The sequence below is a fragment of the Rattus norvegicus genome, chromosome 1, assembly GCF_021556685.1.
Source record: "Rattus norvegicus strain SHRSP/BbbUtx chromosome 1, alternate assembly SHRSP_T2T, whole genome shotgun sequence".
Taxonomy (NCBI): domain Eukaryota; kingdom Metazoa; phylum Chordata; class Mammalia; order Rodentia; family Muridae; genus Rattus; species Rattus norvegicus.
The window spans coordinates 18,902,326-18,920,315 of record NC_141534.1 but is presented as its reverse complement, the minus strand read 5'-3'; the positions used below and the strand labels follow the sequence as shown (position 1 = coordinate 18,920,315).

The following is a 17,990-nucleotide window of genomic DNA, read 5'->3' as shown; positions in this document are numbered from 1 at the left end:
GAAACTAGAGACCATTTGAGGGGGTCATATGGAAAAATAATATAGTAGAAGCTTCTTAGAAATCCATTTACCTATGAAAGAAATCTAAATGAAATCATCAAATAACAGCGGAGACAAAACCCTAGCAAGACATCTCTTGCCACCAAATGAAACCTCCAGTATCTGAAATGGCTTATATCGAATCAAGTTGATGGCCAAAGTGGGTCTCATGAAAACCCCCATAATGATCCAAGTTATGGCTGAGGCTATAGGTTGGTCTCCACAAACCGGTGTTAAGCTCCTATTGCTGGAGACAACTCCTGTCTACCTCACTGAAGACAGATAAGGCAAACTTGTGCCTACCTAGAGCCTTTCCTTACTGACTGCTATTCACGTGGCTAGAAAGTACTCTGTATCATAGCAGAAGAGAAAAGTAAACACCAAGTCAGTTACAAATCCATCCATCTACAATGGTGTCCTGCCTACAAGATATGCGGAAACAATAGTGGCACAGACATTGTGGTAGTAACCCACCAGTACATGAGATGAAACTCATGCTTGACACAGGCTGCCATGAGCTTCATATTACTTAGGCTACAGATCTAGGGAAAACCAACTACTGTTTGCTAAACAAAACAGCATTAAAATGACTCATAACAACATTCTGCTGTACTCATAGGTCAGGGTCTTGCTCAACTATTTTCATAGAAGCTTCTTCCTGCCCAGATGGGAACAAATACAGAGACCTACATTTGGATGCAGTACATCAGGATAGAGCAAACTCATTCCTAAATGGAACGTTTCCATCAAATCTCTCCCCTCAGAGCTCAGGGAGCTCTGGAAGAGGAGGCAGAGACATTGGGACAGACAGTGAAGATGAGACAGCAAAGAAACAAAGCTCTGTAGAGAGAACAGAACATCTACACCTACAAATTCACAGAGACTGTGACAGAATTCACAGGGCCTACATAGGTCTAAGTCAGAGGAGGCCCCAGTACTGAGAGGAGAAGTGAACACAAGCCTTCATCCCTAAACCAAAAGCTATCTTTTGTTGCTAACTACTCACAAGGAAAAATTGGTTTCTCTAATGGACTCTTACTGCATATGCAAACTACATTTGTAATATATATATATATATATATATATTACACTGTCAGTGGCAGGCCCCATGCCCAGGATTATGTACCTAACACACATGCACTTACATACACAGGCGTGCATGCACGCATGCACGCACATACGCACACACACACACACACACACACACACACACACATACACACACACACAAACCAATACCTTTGGTAATTTTTGTTTTGCTTGTTTGATCTCAAACTATATGTGATTTTTGTTTTTTGTTTGTTTGGTTGGTTTTTTTTTTTTTTTTTTTTTTTTTTTTTTTGCTTTTGTGCACTTGTGTTTTTGCTTATACCGTATGGTTTTGGGTTTTGTTTCTATGGGTTTTCTGTGTATGTGAATATATGTGTCTCTGAATCTGTATGTATTTCTTGTGATTTTTCTTTTGCTCTTTTTTTCCTATTTGTTTTATATCATCCTGATTTCTCTGTTCTTATTTCATCTAATTTTATATTGTTATTATTTTTTAAAATCCCTATATTTTAGTGAATGAAAAGGTGTGGATTTGGATGGGTGAGGATGTTAGGGATGATCTGGGAGAAGTTGGGGGTGGAAACCATAATCAGAATATATTGTATAAAAATATATTTTCAATTTAAAGAGATCTGATGAAAATTAGAATAGAAAGATTTTATCTCAACATAATAAAAGGCTGTATGACAAAAGAGGGAAAAGAGAAAAGAATCCGTGCTTGATTATAAAATGCATCACCTATACATAAAATGTGTCTAGAATGAATTAGGAAGCTAATAAAGATGGACTTGCTACATTTAAAGTTTTTCCTCCCATATCAATTTTCCTTTTCTGTTATTAGGATATGGTGCAAGAAAAATATAGAGAAAATAGAGTTTTCTCTTCTATGAATAGCATAGATTTTTAAAATGTGTGAAAAAAGGAAGAAACTATTTCAGTTTAGGAAGGACCAAGTGGAAGAGAAATAGGAGAAGATGATTTGAAGAATGAATATAATTGATGCACAATATATACAGCTATAGAAAGATCATAATTAAAATCATTATTTTATACAATTAAGATTTATATTTAACATATAATATATAATTAATATTTTGAAATCTCTCTCCAGGTTAGTATTGAAACCTTCTTTCATGACCATTATTTCTCTTTGTTAGACATTAATATAAATAAACTACAGTGAGATATTTTCTACAAAACATATTTTCCAAGCAAGCATATACACTTTGTAGGTGAAGAATAATAGCTAACCTTTACAAAACACTGTGCTATAGTTTTCTAAATTCACTACATGCATTACAGCATTCTATTGAAGACTTCATCAATACTTACTTAGCAAGTCTCTAAAACTGAGAGAGACTGAAAACCAAAAATCACCCTTTAACTGAGGGAAATGCAAAGTCGAAAAAGTATTCAAAGTGTCTACATGGTGCTGTCTGTTTCAAATCACTTCTCGCACCGAGTTAGTGCCATAAAGTTAGTTCATTATAGATGCTCGTGTATCCTGTTATTTCACATACTGACCAGGGTAAGCCTGACAGAATTTTTCAACACATCTACAGTGAGTTGGTTTTGGACATATATTTTAGAGTGTTTTGCATTTATAAGCAAAATTAAACTCATATGGGCTAAAAATATTATGGTTGGGCCTCATGCTCAAAAGAAAAAAGTAAAATGAAAAGTCACTGATTCTCTACCAATCACTTCCATGTGCATTTTCTAGCACAATTGTGGTACTAATAGGATAAACTTTATCAATCAAAATTTTGATATTAGTCAAGTAGTGATGATTTCTCTATCGATTTAATTATTGTCATTTTCCAGGTCCATGCTGCTTCTCCCAGAGTTATTCCTAAAACAGGGGAATGGGTGTGAAAATTGAAAATATCAGGAGACACACAGTACTAATTATTACAGCCTGAGGTACAAAGTTCAGACTACAGGAGTAGAAATTCTAATTATATTTGAATTTATACATTTCTTTCCTCAAGTACAGAACCAAATATTTTCACAAATTGTCTTTGGTGGATTTGGTCAGACACAGTGTTGAGAAAAAGTATTTGGTTGAGCCAGAGAATTTCTTGGCGCCATTTCAGCCTTTCACACTACTAAGGAACTATTAGAAGTTGAAATATGCCTCGTGTGTTACCAAACCTGCTGACAGGTAACTGAGACAAGGTCTCCCCACCATGATAAAATTGTTTTATTTTGTGTTTTTATTCATAAGTTAAGCCTTATTTAATCATTGCAAAAGACACCTCAGGCAATTAGCCTGGGAGCTATGACACTTATTAGGACTTGGAGGAAAGACACAAAAATATATACTCTATAGAGATTATGTTTTCTCAACAAATTAAGAAACCCTAATGGGTTAAGAAACCATAAGTTAATAGATAGTATATTAAATATTCTAAATGTAGTAATGAAAGATTCTATCACAGAAGAGTCCAGATAGTGACACTTAAGATATGTATGCATGTCCATGCAGGTCAAGATGTGTATGCATTCCCATGGAACGGAAATATAGGCAATTGACATCTTGTGTTCATTAAGTCACCTCCAAGGGGCAGTCTGAATATCTTTATGAAGTTGGCAGTTCTTCCTTCTGTTCAGTAGAAAGATATAGACTAACCCTTCTCTGGTTTTCAAGTACATACGTTTTAAACTCTTGTTCTTTCATTACTGACTTTTTTTTAAATTCACTTCATAGAGAATACTATTGCTTGAAACCTGCAGAAGTAATTCCAGAAATGTCCATAAAGAACCAGTTAATGCCTTCTTATAGTAGTCCAATCCAAGCCCTAGAGGTTTAGGGATTAAAATGTAATAGATTATTTCATTAATAGTTTTAGTTAGTACATATGTTTATATGTTCACAGGGTTCTATGTGTTATATGTAGTTTACATGAAGATAGCCTCTAATGAATACAGTCTAGTGATTTTGTTTTCTAATTAGAATAACATAATTCACAGGGAATAAATTAAGATATGTTATAAAGCATAAACATCTAAAACTCAAACAGGGATGATTACTTAGAATTTATAAAATCAGAGGAGCAAAACTGAACTTTCAAGTCTCAACTTACACTAGAATTGTTCTTTGTCCTTGACAGACTGGAGGACAAGATCCCATTCCCTCTACAAGATAAGAATAATTATGTTAACTCACTAGATACCCACATTGTGTAAGTAATATGCTAATGTATAAATTCTACTAAATACTATTATACCAAATTAAGCCATCTGGCATCCGAGAGCAGTTAAATGGAGAGCCCTGGGGAGATACACAACTCACAGTCAGCTGAAAGGACATACATGGGGAAACATTGTAGCATCACACAAGGTTCTGTGCCTAAGTGCCAGGCAGCACAGCACCCCAACAGTGTTCATGATTCAGACTCTGCATGACTAGCTTGCTCTTTGAGATAGATTAAGCTTCTTATGGTATTCTAAGGAATGACCCACAAGTAGAATCAACCTCATGATCCATAACTAAATGACATGTCTCTAAGTAAAACTAAAAATATAGCAGAAAAAACTCTCTGCATTAAAGTTTATATTCAAAGGCTGGAGTATGACTCAGCAGGAGCCCTTGTTAACATGTATGAGGCCCTGATGGTCAAAGCCTTGGATTTCATTCAAGATAATGCAAAGAGGTGTGTGGTAGCACCAGTGTGTGAGCCCTGAACCTGGGCTATGGAGGAGCAGCATCAGGAGTTCAAGGTCAATTTTGGTTATAAAGAATTTTTAAGACAAGTTGGGATACATGAAGCCTCACATCAAAAAAGAAAAACAATAGGTAAGAGGATCCAAGGGGAAAAATTAATCTACGTTATGTATCTTTGACCAGCCTTTAGCTTTAATTTGCCACCTAAATTCAGATTGTCTCAGAAGCATTTTAGATAGTAAATATCAGTGTCCTTTAATAGGAAAGATGTAAGTGAAATTTCCCGCTTATGTCTTCTTAAAATTGTAATGCTAAAATCATCTCTTTCAACTAGCAGGCTGCTAAAGAAGAATTGAAAAAAAAAAAAAAAGGCCACTAGGGAAAAGATAAGCAATTTTCTTCATGTAACTTTTGTCTCCAATGACAGAATTAAACCATGCCTAAATTGCATTACTTTGGCCCAAGGGTCACTGTAAGATTTACAGTGATTCTTAAAGTATTTATAAAAATTGAAACAGAACAGAGAAAAAACTTCTGTTCATAAGACAGGCAGTATTTCAAAGTTCGTTTCATAAAAGAGGTCATCAGACCAATGTATCTTTCTGTCATTTTAACAATGATATCTAAAGTTTGCTTTGATATTGAAATGGATAATAACAAAGGAAACTTGAAAGTACAGATGAATATGTATAGGACTGAAAATACCTTACTTTTGTTTTAAAGTGAATACAAGTGAAAATTACCCTTAGACGCGTCCACTGTATTTCTGAGAACACTGGCAGAATGTTAAGATAGCTGCAGATGTCCCTTGTATAAAAGTATTTACGGAGGCTGGCACTGACACATTTGAATTGTGAGATAGTACTGATGACTAAAGGAAGAGAATGTCAGAACAGGTATCTGTGTTTCATAGCAAGAAGCATTTTGAGGGAGAATGTTCTACAACACGGAATCACTTAATAGCCTCCATGCACAGAACCTGCTGAACAAGGAATAAGTCCACTGTAGCTGTCTTCAGACACACCAGAAGAGGGCATCAGATCTCACTACAAATGGGTGTGAGCCACCGTGTGGTTGCTGGGAATTGAACTCAGGACCTCTGGAAGAGCAGTCAGTGCTCTTTACCACTGAACCATCTCTCCACCCCATGGACAAGGAATAAATGGAAAATAATCTTATTCTTGGACATTGGGTCTAGGCCCAGTGATCCTTGCCTACAGAAGAAATGATGTATGATTTCTTTCGTTTATTAACAATGATCAAAACCTGTACCATTTCTATGTCACTTAGACTATAAAGCTGGATATTTAAATGGCCTATATTGTGTGATCGAGCTTATGTAGTTAGACTATAAAACCAGATACTTACAATGACCTATACTGTGTGATCTAGCTTACTACTTCTCTGAACCTTCAAATATGGCCCAGTCAATGTGCTTCCTGTTCAGGGAGTCCACTTCCACCAGATAACTGCAGTGACACTCTACTCTATCTAGCAGCATTTACTCAAGTTGACCTTCATGAGGTCAACCCTTCCCAATTCATTTACGATACTAAATTCAGTCTCCCTGCTCTTCCGGGACCCCATCTTCATTGTATGCTTGTCACGGTGTTCATCATCAACCGGATTCTGCTTTTATGTATGACTTTGTTATTTCATTATATATTCACCATATTCCTGTTGCCCCATGTCTATCCCAACTAAGTATAAGGTCTACAGGGAGCAGGGTTTGTGTCTCGTGTCTTTTTGATACACAACAATCTTGACAAGAACTTGCCCTAATCAGTTTTTGGTTTTCCTCTAATTTCAATCCTTTTTCTTTTCACTCCCCACACCTGGGCTTCTGACCAAGCTTACTTCCTACCAGATTTAAAAATTCTAAGTGTACTCAAATCCTACTCTTCGATCTCTTTGATTAAGAGGAGAATAATAGCAGGCTTGTTAGCCTTTAAACTGCTAAACTAAGACTTGCAAGCTTGGCAGGTGACTTGGGGTAACAACAACAACAACAACAACAACAATAACAATAATAATAATAATAATAATAATAATAATAATAATAAATTTCTCTCTACTTAGAAATCTTTCTAGCTGGCTCAAACACAAAGTAGAACTCTAGAGACTAGAGAACTACTGTGGCATGAATTAAGCACAATGTGATTTAGCCTTTGTACTCTATAACTTAAGCAGTCAGTTGCCCCACTGAGGTTGCAGTATATGGTCCAGATTAAGGTTATTGCCATTCTTGACCTTACTAGGTACTCTACTTTCATTGTGGACAGATGTGTGGTCCTCTGATCTTATATGAAGAAAGGTATATGCTAATAGGGTTTACTTACTCCTATTATGTCTATTTTGACCCAAAGAAATAGCGTTCTAATTGCAGAGGTGAAGTGCATTGACTGCCAAAGACTATTTGGTATTTACTAGATGTGTGAATGAACTATTAAGTACCAGTGCTCTGCTCTGAAAAGGAAAACTGAAGTGAATGAGTTGGGAAATGTATCAAGCAAACTTTTTAATTTATAGCTATTGTAAGAAACTATCCAGAAAGGGGTTGGGGATTTAGCTTAATGGCAGAGTGCTTGCCTAGCAAGCGAAAGGCCCTGGGTTCGGTTCCCAGCTCCAAAAAAAAAAAAAAAAAAAAAAAAAGAAAAGAAAAAGAAACTATCCAGAAAAATGTAGGAAATGTAGGGGTTGGGGCATTGTATTTTATACATATTTGTGTGCTCACATGTTAGCCAGAGGTCAACATCAGTGTCTTTCTTCAGTAGTTTTCATCTTTCCAAGAAAAGGTGCCCCAGTAAACTTGGAGTACATCTTCATTTCTCCAGTTCCTGAACTGGGTTATAGACATGACCAGCACTCCCGGATTTTACAAGAGTAGTGGTGTTCCGAAACCAGATCCTCATACTGTACATCTAACGCTCCCCTCAGAGAACCATCTCCCCAGACTTCTGTTCTGAAATTCCTTCTACTTAATCCCTCCCATAAAATATGACAGCATGTTTCCCAAAGCAGTCACTCATGGCTAGAATCTTTGGGTTACCTAATTGGGCTTTATAATGGCCGTAGGTAAATGCGGCAGCTGAATTATATTAAGGAAGTGACCAGAAACAGAGCCATAAAAGCATGCCCAATTCTTACCTCTTAATGACCAACATCCTTGAAATAGATGCAATTCAGTACTTTACATGATATTCTTACAGAAATCTTAAACTCCACACAGAAATCTTCATACATTAATATATGAAATTTAAAGCATTTGCATAAACTTTATTAGCCCTACTATATAAATCATAGCTGTTTTTGAATATGTTCATATTCTCAATTTTACGTTATGAATAAGTTTTACAAAACTACTAGGTCAGTCAACAGTAAATACTCTATCAAGTCATAAATATAGCAAAACAAAGGTTTAAAAAAATAGCTGGGTTTATGACCAGAATAAACCCAATGACAATATCTAGGTCATTTATAAACTGTTCTCATACTTTATGACACATGATGTTTCAAAATCTTGCAATTGTTAGTGATTTTGAAATTCCTTAATAAATGTTGAAGTATTTTTGCCAAAAATGAGCAAGGTTTGTCTCAAACATGTTTTTATTTTAAATTCCAGAAGGCATCTAAATACATATTTAAACACACTTAACATCTTGTTGACATTTTTAAGAACCCAGATATTAGAATACAGTGTTCACTCCAAAAACAATAGACTGTAATTCCAGAATGTTGGACCTGAAACAGGACTGGAGATATCACATGCTGTAACTTCCTCTCCGCATAGCATGATACCCTAGGGCACACTTGGCATGTTGAGCACCTTACCACCATGCGGACATGCCAGAAGCAAGGAGCCCCCAGCTGTTGCTGAACTGTTCAGAATGATTGATAAGGAAAACATGGCAGGCAGAAGAGGATTCCAATTTGTTTTAGAGTGAAGCCTGTTAACTTCTCATATTCTTCTGTGGACCCAATTCAGAAAGCCTCTGTCAGCTCTTACCAGGTATCAATCCCTTAAAGTCTGAAGACACTTTTTATAATCCCTTCCCTTTCTCCTTTTCCTTCTCCTCCTCTTCATTCCCCTCCTGTCCTCCTTCTCTTCTTTTTTCTGTCTTTCTTTTCTCCTTGTTCTTCCTCTTCCTCATCCCCTTCTCCTCTTCCTCCTTCCACCTCTCTTTCCTTCTCCTCCTATCCCTCTGCCTTTTTTACCTTCCTTCCATCTCCTTCTCTTCTTCCTCTCCCTCCACCCTCTCCTCTTCTCCTTCTTCTCCTCCTTATCCTTCTTCAATAAAGTCTTCCATTGGACTGTTGCTCCTGTGGATCGTTTCAAATCCTTAACTACTGTTCCCTTGTCTGTGGATCTGTCTGTCCAGGACCCCACTGTGCTAACATTGTATATATGAAAGTTGACTTTTCTGCCACAGTTCCAGACGATATAGTCGCACTGAAACTACTGCAATTCACACTGGTATTTTCATCCGCATTCCTGTTCAGATAACGGGCATAGTACATTTCCAGAAGAGAATGAATCATTTAGCATCTGGATATGAATAATAAATGAATTTCATACAGATTCTATGGAGTGGAGAACTCTGAAATTTCTGGACCTGTTATTCACCACCAACCAAATTTAGACAAACACATCAACTTCAAACAAACTGACTTTCTGGTAACTTAAATGGCATATCAAGACAGGAAAGCAGAGGAAAGCTATCACACTACCAGACTGATCTCACTTATTGTACAATATTCTTGTGAAACTCTTTTTCCTCAATTACAGATCACACAGTATTATATTTTCACTACTAGATATTAAACACAGGAATATCAGACAGCATTTTTATTCTCTGCTGTGCTAAAAGGTAAATTTACTGTGACTCAGTCACTCTATTTTGTTGCTATTAATAGGAGAGTGAAAATTTTCTTATAAATGAAAACTTATTGAATCGATATTTCTGCTACAACTCAATATTCTATAGAAAATATGTAATATTTTCAATAAAAATGAGAGGCAAATAAATAAAATTTGTTAGGTTTCTACTTCTGTTTACAGCAGTGGCTCTCAGCCTTCCTAATACAGTGACCCTTTAATATAGACCCTCATGTTATAGTGACCATCAACCATAAAATTATTTTTGTTGATACTTCAAAATTGTAATTTTGCTACTGTTATGAGTGATAATGTTAATATCTGTTTTCCAATGGTCTTAGGCAACCCCTGTAAAAGGACTGTTTGCCCCCCTAATTGAGTCACAATACATAGGTTAAGAACCATTGTGTTGCAGAGTCTAAATACAGGACAAGTCAGCATCCTTAGTAAGTTGGCACTGGTCTATAAGGGAAGACAGAAATCTTTCACAGTTAGTGCCAGGACATGAAGGTCATTGCAGGTACATACAATCAAAACTAGAGAAGTTGACGTTAGCCAAGAAAACATTTTTTGTTACACCATATTCAGTGACTCTTACTGATATGCAATACCAAAGGGGAAACAACCTTCTAACAGGGAAGGAAAGAGACCATGGCCCCAAGAAAAGGGAACGTGAACATCAACTATACTGAGTGCACTTTTAGTTTCTGACAACAATATTCTCATTAGTTATGTGAACTTCCATGGCTATTACTCAAGGCTTAGGTTTTAAATTAGCCCTGTGGGAATAATAACAATGGAAGAGGAAAGCAGATCATGTGATCCAAGGGTATATGACTTCTGCATAGGTTCATTAAATTATAAGGCACTACACTCATTTAAGCCATCATAAAAGGTATCTTAAATATACCTTTTATTATTAATAAATTTAAATCACTTATCCTAGCCCTACCCTCCCAACACACTGCAAATGACTGTAACAAAGACAGTAACAGAGCCCAGGGAGAGAGGGGAGATGGCTCCTTTACTAAGGGCATTTGTTCAAGCTTAATGACATGAGTTTTATACCAGGAACCCAGATGGAGAAAGCAGTTCTGATTTATCCAAGCTCATCTCTAACCACACACATTTCGTCACATTATGTGTGTACCCCCACTACAAACAAACAAACAAACAAACAAACAGATGTAAAAATAGAGCCTAGGAGGAGAATACACACATGAATACGCAGAAAGAATTCTCCGGAATTCAGTAGGGTACTACACTCCGGGAGTGGAAGCTTTGGCGTTATTCAAAGTGGAGGAGAGTACAAAGACCATCTCTCTCAGTTCCCCAGCAGAATTAAACTACCACCAATTGTGTTAATCACAATTGAAAAAAGGACAAAAGTTAAGTGTAGCATTTTTTCAAACCAACTGCCAAGGACATTGCCCCCAAAGTACAGCCTCAGTAATTCTATTATTTGCACCACACTGACCCCATTTTACCTCTGCAAAAATAGAAGGTTATCTGGAGAAACTGGGCGTCATTTTATTCTAGGAAGTATAATCAAAGATTATGGTGAGGCGCTCATGCTATCTGTTATGTTCTCTTAAACAGTTCTGTGCAAAGTGCTAGACTAGAACAAGAATGTGGTGAGACCTATTAGCATGGCTTGGTTCCAGTTAATGAGAGAGAGAGAGAGAGAGAGAGAGAGAGAGAGAGAGAGAGAGAGAGAGAGAGAGAGAGAGAGAAATATTATATTTCAAAACTCTCCCAGACTCAGCCTCATCCCATTTCCTAAAGTTTTTTCCTCTAGATTTTGCACTTTTGAAGATAAACCCTTTGAAACAAAGCTAACATGTTTCTGAAATACGTTTTATTTTGATTCCGATTTTTCAGCTTTGGGAAACGTTTGCTGGAAGAACGTGTTACAAATCATGTTTCTCAGTGCTGTGCATGCATCTCGTTAAAAACTCTGAAAACTCTTCAGAGACTATCAAGCTTTTAAGAAAGATATGCACATAAGCAATCGGATGCTCTGATAAGAGTAATTTAGCTGCATTGAATACAGTTGTTCCTCGAGGCCCCTGAAGTGTGCTTGTGACCGCTGGAATCCAAAAATACACAGAAATCTGGTCTATATTCTGAGCGAGAGGAGGTTTCACAAATGTGTGAGTGGAGGTGTTAGCCACATACCAAACTACTTTATGTAAATAATTAGAAACACGATCCTTAAAGTTAAAAAAAAAAAAGCACAATTACTTAACTCAAAGTTCTAAGATAAACTCAACTACAGCTCGGGGAGCTCTCCTCTGCAGGAACAGAATCTAAATTGATAAAATGTTTTCTCTCAATTGGAAAAAAAAAAAAAGTCTGTCTTGGGAACTTTAGAAGTTTTCCGTTGACCAGTTTCCAGGATTTAGTGAGCTGAGTTTGGTGAACCTTCAGCTGGAGGTAATTCCCCTGCCCCGCTCTCTCAGGGGTCTTACTCTGAACTTGCAAACGAAGTCCAGTGCCTTGCGCCTGGAAGAGCATGCCCTAAAGTGAAGCAAAAAAAAGTGGACCCCAGCCAGCGACTCTTTTCCCACTAGCTGAAGTCAGTTAGGAGCAGCGATCCCGGGAAAGGGCGCCCTGTACTGTACCTCTCTGTTGATGAGCTGGAGACTGTCGCCGCTGCTGTGGCCGCTGAGTCTGGGAGCCTTCAAGTATCCCCAAGAGCAGGAGCAGGAGGATCCCGCCGGCCGCAGGCATCCTGGCCGGAGCAGATCCACTCCTCTGGAGCCCACGGAGTTGCTGCCTCGGGTCCACCCAGTTGAAGTGAGCAGCTGCAAGGGAAAGAGGAGGAGACAGCCCTCCCCAGCTCTGTCCTGCCACCGCCCAAGGGTGGGGGAGAAAGGGCAGTCCCCACCCCTTCCCAGGCTTGGGCCTTTAAAGGGTCCTTGGTTGGAAGAACATGGGCTCCCTGGTGCTACCCTTGTCAGGGGAATTGGGCCTCTAGCAGGAGTTATTCAAACTTCTTTAGCGTTAAGAAAGTAATTGATACCAAGGCACTCTGGGGTCTGTGAAATCCTACCAGATGGAAAACATTATCGCTGAGAAAGCCACACAGCTAAAAACTTTGGCTCCTCAGAAGGTCCTGGAAAAATTGCATGCAGCTACCCTAGGTCCAGGTGATCCCAGACTACCCCAAGGTTATGGTGCGAACTACTAGGGAACTGAGGCTGCCTATGGGGACCCTCAAACTGGATGGCGCATTGGGCAGGGACTCCCGAAAGGCAGCTGTCCAAGCATCAGTGGGTGATAGACTAAAGCTGTCCCAATGCTACTGAAAAGTTTCTGAAATCGCTCCACTGGTTGGAAGCTATAAGCTATAAGCAAGGGACGTTATTAAAAGGGAATGGAGTGGGGTTGGGGATTTGGCTCAGTGGCAGAGTGCTTGCCTAGGAAGCGCAAGGCCCTGGGTTCGGTCCCCAGCTCCAGAAAAAAAGAACCAAAAAAAAAAAAAAAAAAAAAGGGAATGGAGTGTCTGTGTCTGCAAGGATTTCCTATCAGTCATCGCAACTTCTTTTAACTCAACAGAAAAATATTTTTTCCTCTGTCACCAGGGTTCACATGGCCACTCCATAACAGGTTATAATCGACAAGGCCACGACAGTCGGACCTCGGATAGCAACTTCATAGGTTTTAGGAGGCAATCCTTTGCATCAGTGTACCCTGGCATCAGGATGTCCTCATAGGACAGAGCAACCCTACACCATAAACTGTTCCCTCTTGAACTTCTGAATGACTGAATGAGCCACCTCGTGTGTGTGTGTGTGTGTGTGTGTGTGTGTGTGTGTGTGTGTGTGTGGTCAATTTGAAATAGTATCTCACTATGGTCTCAGATTTAGAGATGCACCTGTCCCTGTCTGTCAAGTGCCGGGATTAAAGCCATGGGCGACTCACGTTAATATTTCTAAGAAGAAAAAAAAAGCTTTATATTTGAAATCTGACTGAAGTTTGCTTGCAAATAAAAATTTGTACTTACTAGTTTTACAGGATGTACCATTTAGGCCAACTGAAGATAATACTTTATGGGGTGCCAGTTCACCAAAGTGTGCACAACATTTCAGACCTATTAGTATGTTCTGGTTTGCCTACTAATAAGTTTATAAATACACTTCTATGTGGCAGTGCACATAGTTACATGGATGACTAAGTTTCTTTTAAGTTTATAGTTAAGATGTATCCATTTTTAAGATGCTACACAGAAGCTACAGTATTTTCACTTTTTAGAAAAGAAAGTAACTCTTAAAGGATTGATGAGAATCCAGAGTTAAGATCCACCCTCAAACACTGATATTTTGACTTCTTCCTTTACAATTTGTATCCCTTTGACCTCCTTTTGTTGTCTATTTGCTCTGGCTAGGACCTCAAGTACTATATTGAATAGGTAAGGAGAGTGCAGATAATATGATAATATACTTAAGTGACCCAAAAAGTTCCACCAGAGAACTCTTATACCTGATAAACAACTTCAGCAAAGTGACTGGATGTAAAATTAACTCAAACAAATCAGTAGCCTTCCTTTACTCAGGATAAACAGGTTAAGGAAGAAATTAGGGAAATGATACCCTTCAAATAGTCACAAATAACATAAAATAGCTTAGTGTGACTCTAACCAAGCAAGTGAAAAATCTATATGACAAGAACTTCAAGTCTCTGAAGAAAGAAATTGAAGAAGATCTCAGAAGATAGAAAGATCTCCCATGGTCATGGATTGGCAGGATTAATATAGTAAAATTGCCCATCTTGCCAAAAGCAACCTACAAGTTCAATGCAATCCCCATCAAAATCCCAACTCAATTCTTCATAGAATTAGAAAGAGCAATTTGCAAATTCGTTTGGAAAAGCAAAAAAAAAAAAAAACCCAGGATATTGAAAACTACTCTCAACAATAAAAGAACTTCTGGTGGAATCACCATCCCTGACCTTAAGCTGTATTACAGAGCAATAGTGATTAAAAACTGCATGGTATTGGTACAGAGACAAGCAGGAATAGAATTGAAGACCCAGAAATGATCCCACACACCTATGGTCACTTGATCTTTGACAAAGGAGCTAAAACTATCCAATGGAAAAAGGACAGCATTTTTCAACAAATGGTGCTGGTTCAACTGGAAGTCAGCATGTAGAAGAATGCAAATTGAGCCAATCTTCTCTCCTTGTACAAAGATCAAGTCTAAGAGGATCAAAACCTCCACATGAAACCAGGCACACTGAAACTAATAGAAGAGAAAGTGGGGAAGAGCCTTGAACACATGGGCCCTGGGGAAATTTTCCTGAACAAAAGGCCAATGAATGGCTCTGCTCTAAGATCAAGAATTGACAAATGGGACCTCATAAAATTGCAAAGCTTCTTTAAGGTAAACAACACTGCCAATAGGACAAAACAGCAACCAACATATTGGGAAAAGGTCTTTACCAATCTTACATCTGATAGAAGGCTAATATCTAATATATGCAAAGAACTCAAGAAGTTAGACTCTAGAGAATCAAATAACCCTATTAAAAATGGGGTACAGAGCTAAGCAAAGAATTCTCAGGTGAGGAATATGGAATAGCTGAGAAGCACCTAAAGAAATGTTCGACATCCTTAGTTATCAGGGAAATGCACGTCAAAACAACCCTGAGATTCCACCTCATACCAATCAGAATGGCTAAGATCAAAAACTCAGGTGACAGTATGTAGAGGGCCGCAATAACATTCGCCACCCCTAGATGGCGCTGGCTTCCACTGCACCCCACGTGGAAGGCCGAGCTAGACAAGATGGCGCTGGCCTCCGCCACGCCAGCCAACTTCCTTTCAGGAAGTTAACTGTGTGTGCATGTGCAAGAGTGCCTTTGTGCCAGGTCTTTGCCCATTCCAGGGCGTGCCTTATGAGATCATGGGTAAGCAACCAATCAGGTGTAGATGCGCCGCGCTAGGGTGTATATAAGCGCGCCATGCCGGCGCGAGGGGCCTCTCCTTAAGATATTAATAAAGTTTGGTCACAGTAAGGATTCCTATGTCCCCGCGTGTTTTCTTGCTGGCGAGAGAGAGCGCGAGGGACAACAGTAGATGATGGTGAGGATGTAGAGAAATAGGAAGAGTCCTATGTTTTTGGTAGGATTGCAAGCTGATACAATCACTCTGGAAATTAGTCTGGAGGTTCCTCAGAAAATTCGACATTCCACTACCTGAGGATCCAGCTATACCTCTCTTGGGCATACACCGAAAAGATGTTCCAACATATCACAAGGACACATGCTCCCTCCACTGTGTTCATTAACAGCCTTATTTATAATAGCCAGAAGCTGGAAAGAACCCAGATGACCTTCAACAGAGGAATGGATACAGAAAATGCGGTACATTACACAATGGAATATTACTCAGCTATTAAAAATAATGACTACATGAAATTCTTAGGCAAATGAATGGAACTAGAAAATATCATCCTGAGTGAGGTAACCCAGTCACAAAGCCACACACATGGTATGCATTCACTGATAAATGGATATTAGCCCAAAATCTTGGAATACTTAAGAAAAAATTCAGAGACCATATGAGGCCTAAGAAGAAAGAAAACCAAAATGTGGATGTGAGAAAAAATACTCACAGGAGGAAATACAGAGACAAAGAATGGATCAGGGAGTGAAGAAAAGGTCATCCAGAGACTGCCCCACCTGGGGATCCAACCAATCATATACAGCCAACAAACCCAGTCACTATTGCTGATGCCAAGAAGTGCTTGCTGACAGGAGCCAGATAAGGGTGTTTCCTGAGAGGCTCTGCCAGAGCTCTACTGATACTCAAAAGAATGGTTGCAACTAATCATTGGGCTGAACAAGGGGTCTCTAAGGGATGAGTTAAAGGAAAGACTGAAGGAGCTGAAAGGGTTTGTACTCCATAGGAAGAACATTAATACCAACCAACTAGACCCCACCAGGGCTCCCAGAGATTAAACCACCAAGCAGTGAGTACATATATAGGGACCTATGGCTCCAGCTGCATATGTAGCAGAGGATGGCACTGTCTAGCATTAATAGGAGGAAAAGTCCTTGGTCCTGTGAAGGCTCATTTCCCCAATGTAGGGGAATGCCAGGGCGTTGCGGTTAGAGTGGGTATGTAGGAGTGGGAGTTCCTCACAGAAGCAGGGAGATGGGGGAGGGGTATGGGAGAGGGGGAAAGGGGATAACATTTGAAATGTAAATACATAAAATATTCAACAAAAATTAAATTTAAAAAATCCACCCTTCATATGGGACCCTCTTAAAGGCATGTCTAAGCTTCTACTTTTAGATCTATGTGTGTTGCTTGAAAAACAGGTTTAGCTCTGGTTCTCTCTCTCTCTCTCTCTCTCTCTCTCTCTCTCTCTCTCTCTCTCTCTCTCTCTCTCTCTCTCCTACCCTGTCCTGCCCTTGCCCTCTCATAGAGGCAACATTTGATACAAATAGTATAGTTCTTCATTGGATGACTTTCCCCCTTCTTTTGTTCTTCCCAAAATGAATTCATCCTATGATATATGTATATGTATATATGTGTGTGTGTGTGTGTGTCTCAGTTTGCCTATTACAGCTTTAGAATCCTGTACTTGTTTATAAAAAGAAATAATTAACTATTCTAGACCTTTTGCATTTTACAGTAGTTGTTTAGAGAAAATGTTTTCATTACTAAAACTAAGCATGTTTACTTTATAGTTTTAGAACTATTTTAGATTGATATCAATAGAGCAGAAATTAAAAGGTGTGTGTGTGTGTGTCTGTATATGTATGCATGTATGTATGTCTCTCTGTGTGTGTGTATGTGTGTGTGTGTATCTGTGTGTGTATGTGTGTGTGTATGTCCTCTGTTTCCAACTCCCTCATAAAGGTACCCTTGTTACAAGTGGGAACTCTGTGCTGTCACAGACACCACCCAATCTGCACAATACATATTAAGCTGTTGCCTCATATGACTGTGGGTTTGGATAAGAATGTCATGCTGGGTCATTTCACTACCCTAAAATCACTCCCTAATTTACCACTTCCTCTGCCTTCTCATCTTTTGACCCAGCAATCTTAGGCAAACACTGATTATTTTAATCCTCCTTATTACTTCCAAGCTTGAGCAAATACTAATAGTTGTTACAGGCATCTGTACACAGGTATTTGCATGGAAAAGACTTTTCAGATCTTTGGGTAGACACCCAGGATCAATTGCTCGATTGGATCACAAGAGTAGGTTCACTTCTATGAACCCCGCAGCACTAACTCATCAATTTCTGCTTATGTAAAAGAGGTAATAGGGACTTTGACAGTAGTTCATTTGAGTCTATAAATTAAATGAAGGAAAGTTGGCATCTAAGTAACTCTGCA

General features: G+C 38.7%; 1 protein-coding gene across 7 annotated transcripts in view; it reads right to left on the bottom strand.

Moving 5' to 3' along the window:
- Lama2 (laminin subunit alpha 2) overlaps window positions 1-12,434 on the bottom strand; it is a 647,938-nt gene extending 635,504 nt beyond the window's left edge. For 6 of the 7 annotated variants that reach the window (XR_015627317.1, XR_015627326.1, XM_087564082.1 and 3 more), the window contains exon 1: window positions 12,257-12,433. Coding sequence is in view for 5 of the 7 variants with exons in the window: in XM_087564082.1 (XP_087420208.1) it covers window positions 12,257-12,365 (109 nt within the window). In the remaining 2 variants the exon portion in view is untranslated. Of the gene's footprint in view, window positions 1-12,256 lie in introns of all 7 variants that reach the window. The other variant, NM_001427039.1, reaches the window with a different exon arrangement.
- Window positions 12,435-17,990: the final 5,556 nt, after the last annotated feature.